The sequence below is a fragment of the Caretta caretta genome, chromosome 11 (genome assembly GCF_965140235.1).
Source record: "Caretta caretta isolate rCarCar2 chromosome 11, rCarCar1.hap1, whole genome shotgun sequence".
In the NCBI taxonomy this organism is placed as follows: Eukaryota; Metazoa; Chordata; order Testudines; family Cheloniidae; genus Caretta; species Caretta caretta.
This window is the reverse complement of record NC_134216.1, coordinates 2,913,947-2,928,222: the sequence shown is the minus strand read 5'-3', so window position 1 is coordinate 2,928,222 and position 14,276 is coordinate 2,913,947. Positions and strand designations below refer to the sequence as shown.

Genomic DNA, 14,276 nt, shown 5'->3' with positions numbered 1-14,276 from the left:
GACAAACATGAAAGAACTTCCCAATAGAGGAAGCATCTTTCTAGTCCCTGTCAGTTAATTGTTGGCTTATGCCCTAGCACATGAGGGTTTATGTTTTATACTTTTTTTATTCTACTTTATGTAACTGTAGAGGTTTACTGTCCATAAAGATGTCTGATCTTCTTTTAATACTACTAAGCTTTTGGCTTGTCTCAGTTATACCTTGTGGCAATGAATTCCACACTGTGTTTTACACAGCACATGAGTTATGTGCTGTGTAAAACTGTCTCTCCTCTTATCAGTTTTAATTGTGTTGCCTTTCAAATTTCACGGACTATCCTCTGGTTCTTGTATTACCAGAAAGGGCAAATAGTATTTGCTCTACCCTCCTTGTACCATTCAGTATTTTATATATTGCTCTCATATGCCCTCTTATTTGTCCCATTTCCCAGTTAAATGGTTCTAGTCTTTAATTTCTCCTTTGGAAGTCTTTTTATGTCTGTAATTACTTTTGTTATCTGTCTTCGGACCCTTTCTATTTCTGTTTTATCTTTCTTGAGCTCCTTGAACTCTTCCTGCACTGTTTGGACTTGGCAGTTCTGTATGCCATTTGAAATGTCCTTTTGCCAGGATTTTCAATAAGACCTCAGTCATAGAATAACCATGTTGTGGACTCTTTGTCTAATGTTACTGTCAACTTTGCAGATAGAGTAAAATAGGAATTTCTGAAGACCACCCTTGTGCTCTCAACTAAGTCCTGTTCTTTCAGAGGTCTGTCAAATGGGCCATTGTGCATATTTTTCCAATTCTAGTTGTATAAATGCACTGTAAAGCTGCACTAAAGACGGTGCCCTATATCCTTACAGGCAAACTAGGTAGATAGCTCTTGTGACCCATTATAATAGGATCTTCTCATGGAGGGCCATGTGCAATTGAGTGTAGAGGTACAACAGGACTGACTTAAATGCATCATAGTGTCTGTCTTCTGTTGCTTTGTTTCAGGCAAATTTATCCAATTCTTTTGTTGACTAATTGTTAGTTTTCTTTTTCGTATGTCACTTGCATGTATATGTGCTGCTGCCTTCCTCAATATCGAGGGTTAATATGTGTCTGCATATATAAAATCTGATGTGTAGATCGTTCTGCTTTGAATGTATTATACTATGGGTATCTATCCATTGAAGAGCACTATGAAATTAACTAGATCACAGTAATTGAAGGTAGAGAGGATCACCTGATTATTAATAAAGTTACCAACAATAATGGTATATCTGAGTTAAAACAAACTTGTCTTGCCAGATTTCTTCAGCCTTTGTTATGTAAATGAATGAAGCTATATGTTGCAACTTCTTGTATTGCAAAAAAGAAATAAGACTTGCAGCTGGGTGGAGTGTAATTTATAAAAGTGTTTATTGTCCATAAGAATTAGGGTTAATTATTTATCTGTTTATTGTGATGGGATGTTATTTCATAAGAGATTTTACATAACATATTTTGTTATTGTGCTCTTTACATTGGAGGAATTTTTAAATGCCGAGTCCCACTGAAATGATGGCATCAGGAGTTAAGTTTTAAAACACTTGGAATCTAAGAGGGTGGGGACAGTTTGTGAGGTATTATACAAGATGAACCCCTCTGCCTCATCCTCTAATGGAAAACAGACTTGGCAAACGTTTTTAGAGAGAAATCTTCAGGTTTTACACTACCTACCATAAGATTTGGAAAGCCAGCCAACCAACCTTTCACTGCATTAATTTCTCCAGACGCTTTGCCCATCTGCTTGCAAAAAAGGATGTCTGCAGCCCTGAGGTAAAGAAAGAGCTGCTCAAGAAAGTAAAAAGTGCCATTTCAGCTACTGCAGAGAGATTCTCGGGTTACATGCAAAATGTAAGTGCTTTCTCTTCTACAAATTGCTTGTATGCTTTGTGCATTAGCTCAGCAGTAGTCTGTTTGACTTAGTCTATGCCCATTGTGCATTAGCTCAGCAGTAGTCTGTTTGACTTAGCCTATGCCCATTGTGCATTAGCTCAGCAGTAGTCTGTTTGACTTAGCCTATGGCCATTGGAGTCAAATTGATACTGATTGAGCTGTTAGTTGAATGGATGGCTCTTATCCGTTTTGTGGTTATAACAGAACTTACATGTGATCCTATATAAGACCATTGTATTCAGAGGTAGTCTGTGTGTTTTTTCTCTCATACACACACACACACACGTATAGTAGAGAGATTGAAAGCAGGACATGCAGAGAATCATTCTAATCTAAAGTATTTACACCGTTTCTAGGATGCACATGAGTTTTTGAGCCAGTGTTTGGATCAGCTGAAGGAGGACATGGAAAAGTTAAACAAAACTTGGAAGAGTGAGCCAATGTCTGGTGAAGATAACTCGCCGGGACGGGCCTCTGATGACATCTCAGCCACTAAAGTTTACACTTGTCCAGTTATCACTAACTTAGAGTTTGAGGTTCAACATTCTATCATATGTAAAATGTAAGTATTTTTGAGAAAGACAATACTTTTGAAGTCGAAGGAGTAAAAGTTCTGCAGGTGGACGGAGAGTATTTTCATATTCTGTGATCTTATTCATCCACAAACCAACTGCCACATGTAGTACTAAGCAGTTTCCTTCTTTTCCTACATATGATATAAGCAGAAATGAAAACTTTCCAGGTGCTTGAAACTGTCTGCACAGGAGGATTAAGTGTAGTCACAGGGTAAACCCTCACACTACACTGCTCTTTACTGTAACATATTCGCCAAGCAGCCTGCTAGCTTTTAAATCTGTTTTTGCAAGAAAGAGGCCTTGATTTCAGTGTAGGTGTTTTTTTTGCTTTCCCATCCATGCCCTCTAGACAAGATCAGGGCTTTACAGCAGCAAAGGGCTTGTTCCCAGAAGTAGGCAGGCCACGTTTTCTCTGTTATTCTCCCAGTGGTTTCTTCCAGGGAATAGCAGCTCTCCTGTGGCTCCATAAGGAGCTATGCCAGCAGAGGCTACACAAGGATGTGTTGAGTAAGCACATCTACCTGGTCATTCACCTCTATGGCCAGTGCCACATACATTTGGTACTGTGCTGGTGTTAATCATGTCATCATTCTAGACAACTGTTGTTATGTATGTGTCATATTGTACTCTTAAAAGCTGTATGATACTACTTGGGTCCAGTTTTTATATCCTGAAATGAAATTAAGGTTTTTAAAGGTGTGTAAATATTAGTATTTCATTTTTTTAAAAAATCAGATTTCCTTTTGCTCCCTTGTGATGTTGGGCTGACTCCTTTCGTCCTGAGAGGGATGATGCAGATTGGAGGGCTTTTAGCTATACTACCAGGCCTGTTGACTTTCCCATATGACAGATCCTTTGACCACTCCAAAGTACTTCTTAAAGATCGGGTTCATGTTTGCTCTCAAACTATTACTCACAGGAATTATTTCTTTAAATCATGAAAATACTGAACCCAAGTCCCAAAATTAAAGCGTAAGTTCAGTCAGTGAGAGACTTCATCATCTTGATGAGTTAAAATGGACTCGGTATGTCAAGATGCATAAAGTTACTGTGAAATAAACCATATAAACTATGATGATTTCCCAACATACGTATAGGCAAAATCACATGTGCTTTTTTGTTGTAGGTGTGGTGAAACAGTCACTAAACGAGAACAGTTTAATGATCTTTCCATTGATCTTCCCCGAAGAAAGAAATTACTTCCTTCTCGATCCATCCAGGATTCCCTTGATCTTTTTTTCAGGGTACATAATGCTTATTTATTACTATTCACCTCTCTCTCTCTCTCTCTCTCTCTCTCTCTCTCTCTCTCACACCCATACCCATACCCATCAATATATATTGAGTAACAGAATTTGATTTTGTATATTACCATGCAATGAGAGGGGTAGTCTTACAATGCATTTTACTGGGTATTTATAGCAGGGGTTGTAGGCATATGAACTGTCCAACCTTCAAATACTTTGTAGAGATTGTGTGCAAACAACACACTAATGCTTTTAATCTTAAAATATGGTGTAGACACAAACTGATCCTCACAATGCTCCTGGGATGTACATGTTTTACTGTCCCTTAAATAGGGAGATTGAGGTGCAGAAGAATTTTGTAAATCCTAGAGAAGAGTCCACCTCAGATGGGATTAGAACTCATAAATTGTTGGTTCTCAATCCTGTGCTCGGGTGGTTGGACAACTAGTCTGTCTCTTTAAATCAGTACAGAGACCAGAGGCCATATATATCTGTTTAAAATATCTAGATACATGCACAGTAAATAGACCTCCAACATGAGCTTGTTCAAAACTGGAGATAAATATTTCCTGTACAATTCATAGTATTGCATTTTGGTAAGAGTCCCCTCTGAAATCAAAACTGATCAGTAGTAAGATTTTATTTTTTTTTTAAATCTGTGAAATCTGCCATGGTCCCTTTTATATACACTGGTCTTCATTTTATTTTGATACACTGATTGGAAACATGGACTTATCCTTTCTAAGGCTGAACAATAAGCCCATTGCTTATGCTGGAGGTACAGACTTCCATCCTTAGTAGAAGAGTAGTGGCATGTTTTGACCCCTGGTTTGTAGAAATGAATTATATAAACAGTGGACAATGTCTAAATATTGCTGCTGTTGTATGCTTACTCCTCGCATGCTGCTTTTCATCTCCTCTAGCTGTCTGTGCTTGAAAATTCTATTTAACTGTGATACATCAGTAATGATCCCAAAGGCAGAGGGCCTTTCAGGAGAAAAAAAATAGGAGCTTTGGACTAAGGATATGGAGAATTAAATGTTGTCCAGTAAGGGCTATGAAAAGCTACATGGTAGATGTTTCTGAGAGGAAAAGCTGAAGGTCTTGCAAAACTACTGTCCTCTCATTTTGAGTACTAATCTTTCTTTGCCCTCTCTATTTTCTAGCTTATGTTTTTTCCAGATTTGGAAAAAATAATTTCTCCCTAACTAATTCCACCTGTCTTAACTGACAGATCTTCAGTTGTGAGCTTATTTCTTGTTCTCTTATCTGATTCCTTTTTTAGTATGTCATGTTGAAATAAGTCAGTTAAGAAATAGATGACTGCCCTCTTCAGAAAAACACTGGACTGAAAAAGGCCATCTGCTTTCAATGGAGATCTGGTTGAGTCATCCTTATATTTTGCTTTGTCTTTAATAGGCAGAGGAGATTGAGTATTCTTGTGAGAAGTGTAATGGAAAGTCTGCTGTTGTTACGCACAAATTCAATAGGCTTCCCAGGTAAGGGTAAAATCCTACTCTGGTGCTTTCCCAAAAACCATGTCATAAAAACAGATAAACGTATTGGTACATAGGACAGCGTGGAAGAGCAGGGCTACAGTGATGAAGAGAATGAAGAGTGAAATGGTAGATGTAATTAGAGGATTGTACGCATCATTGCTTCTGTATGCAGAGCTCATTGTACACACCAGGGGAGTATGACATTCCTCCATTCCCTCCCCACCCCCCAGCTTCTTGTGGACGACCATTCCATCTCCCTCTGTTTCAGGGCTCCCTGCAACCCCTCTCCCTTACTTCATGCTGGGGCCCTATCCTTCATTTCCACGGCATCCAGTATATGCCCCTGTTCACCCTGTCCACCACATGCCCGGGTCTTTCTGTGCCCCCATATCATTGTGTCCCATTCTCCTCCCCTGAATCAGGGGCTCTGAATGCCCCCCTCCCCCATCATTCCTCCCCTCCACCACATGCCTGCGGTGCTGTGCTCTGATGTCTCCCTCCCCCATTCTCCTCCCCATGCCTGTGGCTCTGTGCATTCCTCCCTCCCCCCATTATTTATTTCGGGGTACAGTGTACAATGGGGACTGTATTGGCATAGCTACAGTGCCTTAGCTTTGCTGGCATAACCCCGTAGTGTTAGACACAGCTACACCAACAGTAGCTACAGAAGCATTATTCCATCAACCTAGCTTTGTCTTACACTAGGGGAGTTAAATTGCACAGCTGCATCACTCAGGGATGTGGATTTTTCACATGCCTGAGCAATGTAGTTATGTTGACCTAAATTTTAAGTGTAGACCAGGCCTGGGAGATAAGTCATACATGTTATCAACATTTTAAACTCATTTGGGAAGGAGGGCAAGGCTGAGATGGGCAGTGGGGTGAGAATTATGCTGGAACTTGTTAATGGCTGCCATCAACTGATTCTTTGATCTACAGATTATGGTAGACCTGGTTGAAGCTGATACATGTGCTAGCCACATACCTGGGGCTCCAAGCAGTTCCCACTTTCCCCTTTCGGTTTTCCGATTTTTCACTAAAAGCAATAGGATTCTGTCCATTGATGCCTAAAACATTCCCTGAAACTTTGGAATAGATCAATTGTGGTGTTCAAAAGTTACCACATTACACCCAGACTGACAGAGAAATGCTGTTGAGTTCAATGAAGGACCTAACTTTGCGTGGCCAACCATCCCTTTCACTTTGGTGCTTGCTGTCTTTCTATATCACAGTGAGTATAGTGGGGCTGCAAGGAAGAGTCCAGAGAGGTTTCTCCCCTATATACCCTTCCATCCGGAAAGTCAGAGCTTGCACTGTCTCCTAATAAGGATCAGATCTTTCCCGTTTGTGAAGAGAGGTTTGTAGCTGCCAGCTTTGTTCTAAAGAAAGAGCAGAATATCTGGGTGGTAGCTGAGAGGCTAGACAGGCTGATATCATTAGAAATACACAGTACTCTTGAAGCAGTACTGATAGTGTGCTTGGTACTTATAATCACGTAGATGGAATCATTACATAGATTGTAAGCTCTTTGGGGCAGGGATCATCTTGTCATGGTGTAAGTTTTACAGTACCTAGCATAATGGAGCGTGGGGTCCCTAATTTGGACCCTTTGGTGATACCATCATTCAAGTAATACCACGTGGTCCCTGCCCAGTCTAAATAAACACAAAATGCAGTGCAAGAGGGAAGGCTCACCACACAGTGAATATTTGTAAGGTTGGTGGTAATTTCATGAACAAAAGTTTTAGAAGTTAGGTAAAGCTTATGACTAATAAAAAAAAACAAAATTAAACAAAAAAACCCTCTGCCCAGTTTGTGTTAGTGATTGCTCTTCATCCTCTAGTATGCTTGATTTTCAGGGCCAACCAGTCTAAGGCCATGTCTACACTTACCAGTAGATTGGCATTGCTGCGATCAATGCAGCAGGGGTCTATTTAGCGGGTCTGGTGAAGACCTGTTAGGTCGATGGCAAAGCACTCTGTCATCGACTCCGGTGCTCCAACGCCCTGAGAAAAGTAATGTAAGTCGGTGAGAGAGCGTGTCTCATTGACACAGCCGTGTAGACACTGCAGTAAATTGACCTAAGCTACGTCAACTTCAGTTACGTTATTCACATAACTGGAGTAGCGTAACTTAGGTCGACGTACCGAGGTTGTATAGACAAGGCCTAAGTGTTGTTCAACATGTACGTTAAGTCAGTAGGGGATATCTTGAGGGAATATGCTGATGACACTGGTCTATGATCATTATACTTGGCTCTGTTTCCTCACTGGAAGCAATCAGAGTTATTTTCTAGCTCTCTCGTTAGCTGGTAGAAATGAGGACCGGTATAAAAGCCATTTGGCGTAAGCTCATCCTGGACAAGAACAAAATGATGTTGATTGAATCAGGAAGTCTCTTGAGTTGACAAAGTCTGATTGCTCCATCGGAGCAGGATGTCTGCCTATTGTTAAAATGGTCTGCAACTTCAGGGTCTTGCTAGATAGAAGCAGTAACCAGAACTGTCTCCTGAGAGGATCAGGCTGAGAGCATATTACACCTGTGCTCTTCATTATGAACTAGCAGCCAGTAAATACCCAAATTAAGTTCAGGGGACAGTTTACTGTCTACAGAACCATAAGTAACTTAGCTCCCAGAACCCTGCGGGACCACATCTCGTCAAGCTCACTACACAACTAACTGTTAATGCAACCAGACATCTGTTGTCAGAAAGCCAAGAGGTAGAAAACTTTTTTTCTAAAAATAAAATGTATTTGAAACTGAGGTGACTATTTTGTGGGTAAAGCAAGCTGGGTTTTGAATGTGTTTATTTACTGGCTACTGTCTTTGGTTTTTAACTTAATGCAGTTATTCCTGTCTTGCCTTCTATCTTTCAGGGTCCTGATTCTTCATCTGAAACGATACAGCTTCAATGTGGCACTTTCTCTCAATCACAAAGTTGGGCAGCAGGTGGTTATCCCGAGATATTTGACCCTGTTATCTCATTGTACAGAAAGCACTCGGCCCCCGCTTACTCTGGGATGGAGTGCGCATTCTGCAGTGTAAGTGTGAAGTGCAGAATTTATCACAGTTATCTATTTATGAGTATTAAGTTCATGTATATGGCACATGGGAGGAGATGGTATCAAATGTTGCATATCAGATCTACTCTAGAGAGAGTCAAATTAATAAAAGACATTTAAAAATTGCTCCTGTCCCCTCAAAGGTCATTGTGATTCCCTTTATGAAATTAAAAGCCAAGTCTTTCGTCTGCTGCATTAATCCATAATGATACCAATATGAGACAATGTGTGGGGAAGGAGGATTACATCTCATGATGTAAGAATGGCGGGAGCTCCTTTGCTTTGAGATGTGTAAAACTAGACAGGACAATATCTAGAGAACACTCTGTAAGGAACAACTCTTGCCCTAACCCCTGCGGCATGGACTGTTAGAGTTTACCAAGGGAAGTTCCCTGTGAGTCCATAATTCAGCTTTATTTCCAATACAAGTACTAGAATGATTGAGCTTTCATTTCATATTTGGTACACCATGATAGCTCTTACATTAAGATATAACTTCATACCCTTTCACTGCTGATCTTCCCCTGCACCCTTTGCTGTGCTGTCCTGTCCATTAATTTATTTATAGGTTTTTCTATGGTGCTTGTCACCACAGTATCTTGTACCTCACACAATGAATTTGTCCTCACAACAGCCCTATGAAGGAAGGAAGTATTACTTAAGAATGGCTATACTGGGTCAGACCTAACGGTCCATCTAGCCCAGTATCCCGTCTCTGACAGTGGCCGGGACCTGATGCTTCAGAAGGAGTGAACAGAACAGGGCAGTCTTTAGTGACCCATCCTCTGTCATCCAGTCCCAGTTTCTGGCAGTCGGAAGTTTAGGGACACCTGGAGCATGGGGTTGTGTGCCTGACCGACTGGGCTAATAGCCACTGGTGGACCTATTCTCCAGGAACTTATGTCATTCTTTTTTGAACGCAGTTATTCTTTTGGCCTTCACAACATCCCATGGCAATGTGTTCCACAGGCTGCCAGTTCGGTGTATGAAGAAGTCCTTCCTTTAAACCTGCTGCCTGTTAATTTCTTTGGGTGACCTCTAAAGTTCTGGTGTGATGTGAAGGGGTAAATTTCACGTCCCTAGTCACTTTCTCCACACACCCGTCATGATTTTATAGACCTCCATCATTTTCCCCCTTCGTTGTCCCTTTTCCAAGCTGAACAGTCCCAGTCTTTTTAATCTTGCCTCACATGGAAGCTGTTCTGTACGCCAAATAATTTCCGTTGCCCTTCTCAGCACCTTTTCCAATTCTGTTTTGAGATTGGGTGACCAGAATTGCGTGCGGCTTTCCAAGTGTGGGGTACCATGGCTTCTCATTTTTACAGATGGCAGACTGAGGCACAGAGTATCGTGCCCAGGGTCACATAGGAAGTGGGGCAGCCAAGGAACAAAACCAAGGTCTCTTGTGTTCCGGTCCAGTGCCCTAACCGCAATAGCATAGTGAGTTAGGATGTGTCTGGCATGTTCAGCAGGATGGCACATGTGTTCTTTATGCTTAGTTTTGAATGAGGGTTTTCAACAGTATATTTTTGTAATTTGAAAACTTTACTTTTGTAAAGAAAGAAAGGAGAAAAACACTTTAAAGGGTCAGATTTGTAGTGGTTTGTAATGGAATCTGAATGTTCTCAGTCTTAATCTATCCTCCTGGCGAGCAGTAGGGGGTGACAAAAGGTGAGCTGGATGCAGCGGTCTTGGGTTTGGAGAGGAAGTCGGCTGTGTGGATTGGAAGGGATTGCTACAACAGCAGCCAGGTGGTTGGGTATGATGAGAGTTGATGGAATTGAGGGATCCGAGATGAGGGTCAGGTGGATCAGAAAGCTAGTGTGACAGTTGTATTGGTGAAAACGTGGGCCAGGTAGGGAGCTGGTAAAGCCGCCAGGGCAGGTTGTGGGAGAGCAAATCATGAGTTGGCAGTACGAGCTGGAAAGATGGTAGGAGTGCTGCAAGCTTTCAAACTGAGAGCTGTCCTAGGGTGTGCCACTAAGAGGAGAATCAAGTTGAAAGGGCTAATTATTTTTATGAACCGCTTTTGTATATTCATAGCATAGAATTCTTACTCTAAATCTCTGTGATTAACCAATACAAACAGGTATTCTCCTTATGGCTTTTTTGGCCGTGGGCTGGCATGCAGTAGCCCATGAGTAAAATGCACATTTTTTTCAGAATATAACTGTGGCAATAAATACTTTGTTCTCTTTATAGTTCTCGACCATTGAAAGCTTCCCAAATGGTGAATTCCTGTACTGTAAGCACTTCCACACCTTGTAGGTAAGTTGTAATTCTGAAATGTCCTTGATTTGGGGCAGTTCTCTGAAGAACTTTTGAACATTTAAATAAAAGTCTTGCCTTTCTCTCCCACTTTTGTCTTCCTTTACCATTTTTACTCCTGGTTAGTCTCTAAGGTGCCACAAGTACTCCTTTTCTTTTTGCGAATACAGACTAACACGGCTGTTCCTCTGAAACCTGTCTCTACAATGTTTTTCATGTTCCAAGAGTTGTCTTGAAATTGCGTATCCAATGGCATAAATATTAAGGACACTTTTAGTGTTCACACAGCCCAAATCACATCTTTCAGCATTTCTCTTATAAGCCTGTTTTCTGAGGTTTATAATTATAACACAGACTAGATTTTTTTCAGTATTAAAACCTACAGTAGCAAGGAAAACTGAACTTGGTTTGTATGGACTCTTTGATAGTTCGACTCCTCTTAAGAACTGGTTGTAACCATAACTGCAAACAAGCTGGTTTGTAAGTCGTTTACCAGAGAAGCAAAATAGTCTCTTATTCCAAGAGCTAGCTCTTTTCTCTGTTCTTATGTTTTGCACACCAAAGTTGGTTCAGGAAGAGTCATTTAATCCTAGGCTTTATTTGTGGGAGGTAAAGGGACATTGTTTTTACACTTCTTTCTGAGAGGCCAGCTCCTGAGAAACAGTGATAAATGTAATGTAGTGTTGGATAACTTTACGCTGCATAAAAGTGAAGACACTGGAGGATGCATGTAGAGAGCACAGGTTTCTTAACCCAGTGGTTCTCAACCAGGGGTACATGTACCCCTGAGGGTATGCAGAGGTCTTCCACGAAGTACATCAACTCATCTAGAGATTTGCCTAGTTTTACAAGTCTACATAAAAAGCACTAGTGAAGTCAGTACAAACTAAAATTTCATACAGTGACTGGTTTATACTGCTCTATATACTATACACTGAAATGTAAGTACCATATTTATATTCCAATGGATTTGTTGTATAATTGTATGATAAAAATGAGAAAATCAGCAATTTGTCAGTAATAGTGTGCTGGGACATTTGTATTTTTTCGTCTGATTTTGTAAGCAAGTTGTTTTTTAGTGAGGTGAAACTTGGGGGTATGCAAGACAAATCAGCCTGCTGAAAGGGGTACAATATCTGGAAAGGTTGAGAGCCGCTGTTTTAACCTATAGAAAGTGCTTTTATTTTTCACCTTCGTGAGCCCGCCTTCCTTTTGGTTTTAATAAAAAGGCCAAATGGGAAAACTATTACACGTGTGAAATTTTGTCCTGCCAACACTATTTATGATCTACACAACTTGATTTCAGAGAATAATTAAAGTGTTTAAATAAGTTTCCCAAATTAAACAGCATATAATAATGTGTTCTGTACTCTAATGGAGTCCACTTAAGTGAATGTTCATAGAATGTTGTCCATGCACTGTAAATACCTAAACGCAGAAGTGCAGGGAAGTTCTTTTAATGAATACCTGGTAAAGGAATACAGTAACTTCCAATGTACCAGTAGGTAAGCTAGGATGGAAAATTGATTTGCTAAGTAAATAGATTTTAAATATAGGAAACTGGAGTCTCTTCTAAATTTGCATAACTGCCTACCTGTCACACTCAAATTTCCTTTTTTAAAAGTTTAACAGGTTTCTACAGTGCTAGGAAATTATAGTTGTATTTTTAATTTTCAGAAAGTATACATTCAAATCTAAGAGGTCTGTGGCACTCTATGTGGATTCAGATAGTGAGGATGAGCCATTGAAACGGTCTGTTGCTCACAGTCAAAGATTGTGTGATGTACAGAGCAGAGAACAGCAGCAACAGCAAGAAGAGCCTGAAAAGGTAAAAGATTCTTTCCTCTCTGTAGGATTTACAATACATGTGCATTTTCTGTTATTGAGAGGGGAAAACATACCCTTTTCCTTTCACACGGAAAAAATCCCTTATATGTTTGTGTCTGGGCTGTCAGAGTCTATCAGACTGTGAATAAAACAGATGTAAATACAAGATTGGTTCATAATTAGCACAATTATGCTGCTTTGCCAGGCCATCTGATTGACCTCTCTATGTGTTGGCTTGGGATCCCATTGGCAGCAGAGGTATTTGTATTAGAACTGCACTGAAGTCTTTAGCTTAGGTGTGTCAGCTGCACAACTGTTTTACTATTCAGTCCTTAGCGGGTATTTGAATTGCCTTCTCTTGAAGCTGCTCCCTGACTGAAATAGGATGAAAGTTAGTCACTGGTAATAATTATCCAGTAAAATTCTTTGTTTAAATCTTGGGGCCAGGGTATGCATTGAGGATGGGGAAGAAAAATAATAACATACAATTGGAATGAGTTTGTGGACCCCCAAGTTAAGTGTTTTGGACTCTGTGTCTCTTAGCTGATTGAAAAGTAAAGCTGTCAGTCTCTGGTGATAAGTGCTTAGAAATGTTTAGAGACCTAGTTTCTGGTATGGGGGAATAATTCAATACATTCTGCCTGTGAGGTCTGTTGTGGCAGATGTTGGCTGCATCCAAAGAAGCTTCTTGCCTGTACAATGGCATTGTAAGTGCAGTAGAACGGAGATGAATCGGGATTGTATGGGAGGGGAATGACATCCTAGAATGGCAAGTAAGACAAACTTTGAGGGTTCTACTTTGCATCTGCCTTAACTGATAAGAGTGCTTCCATTTCCACTCTCCTTTAGGGATGGGTGAGAAAGATGGCAGTGCTGTTGTTGCAAAAATGGAGTAATGCAGCCAATTTATGTGAATAGCAAATCAATCAGATCTAGTCGCCCAGGATTGCTGTGGGGCTGAGTTGAGTAGTTATACTGTTGGTTTGCTCGTATGTAACCATATGCATTGGTGGTCATAAGAGCGGCCCTACTGGATCAGACCCAAGGTCCATCCAGCCCAGAGACCTGTCTGCTGACAGTGGCCAATGCCAGGTGCTTCAGAGGGAATGAACAGAACAGTCAATCATCAAGTGATCCATCCCCGGTTGCCCATTCCCAGCTTCTGGCAAACAGAGGCTTTGGACACCATCCCTGCCCATCTTGGCTATTAGCCATTGATGGACCTATCCTCCATGAACTTATGTAGTTCATTTTTGAAGCCTGTTATAGTCTTGGCCTTCACAACATCCTTTGGCAAAGAGTTCCACAGGTTGACAGTGCGCTGTGTGAAAAAATACTTCCTTCTGTTTGTTTTGAACCTGCTGCCTATTAATTTCATTTGGTGACCATTAGTTCTTGTGTTAGGAGGAGGAGTAAATAACACGTCCTTATCTACTTTCTCTACACCAGTCATGATTTTATAGACCTCTATCATATCTCCCCTTAGTTGCCTCTTTTTCAAGCTGAAAAGTCCCACTCTTATTAATCTCTCCTCATATGGAAGCTGTTCCATAACCCTGATAATTTTTGTTGCCCTTTTCTGAACCTTTTCCAATTCCAATATATCTTTTGTTAGATGGGGCAACCACATCTGTATGCAGTATTCAAGATAAGGGCCTACCGTGCATTTATATAGAGGCAATATGATATTTTCTGTCTTATTATCTATCCCTTTCTTAATGATTCTTAGCATTCTGTTAGCTTTTTTGACTGCCACTGCTCATGGAGTGGAGGTTTTCAGAGAACTATCCACCATGACTCCAAGATCTCTTTCTTGAGTGGTAACAGCTAATTTAGACCCCATCATTTTATATGTATAGTTGGGATTATGTTTTCCAACATGCATTACTT

General features: G+C 40.6%; 1 protein-coding gene across 4 annotated transcripts in view; it reads left to right on the top strand.

Annotated features, from left to right (window-relative positions):
* USP37 (ubiquitin specific peptidase 37) overlaps positions 1–14,276 on the top strand; it is a 53,499-nt gene that overhangs the window by 22,535 nt on the left and 16,688 nt on the right. For all 4 annotated transcript variants that reach the window (XM_048868690.2, XM_048868686.2, XM_048868687.2 and 1 more), the window contains 7 exons: positions 1,743–1,866; positions 2,265–2,470; positions 3,610–3,727; positions 5,150–5,229; positions 8,106–8,270; positions 10,494–10,559; positions 12,237–12,387. In XM_048868690.2, coding sequence (XP_048724647.2) covers positions 1,743–1,866; positions 2,265–2,470; positions 3,610–3,727; positions 5,150–5,229; positions 8,106–8,270; positions 10,494–10,559; positions 12,237–12,387 — 910 coding nt within the window. The remainder of the gene's footprint in view (positions 1–1,742; positions 1,867–2,264; positions 2,471–3,609; positions 3,728–5,149; positions 5,230–8,105; positions 8,271–10,493; positions 10,560–12,236; positions 12,388–14,276) is intronic.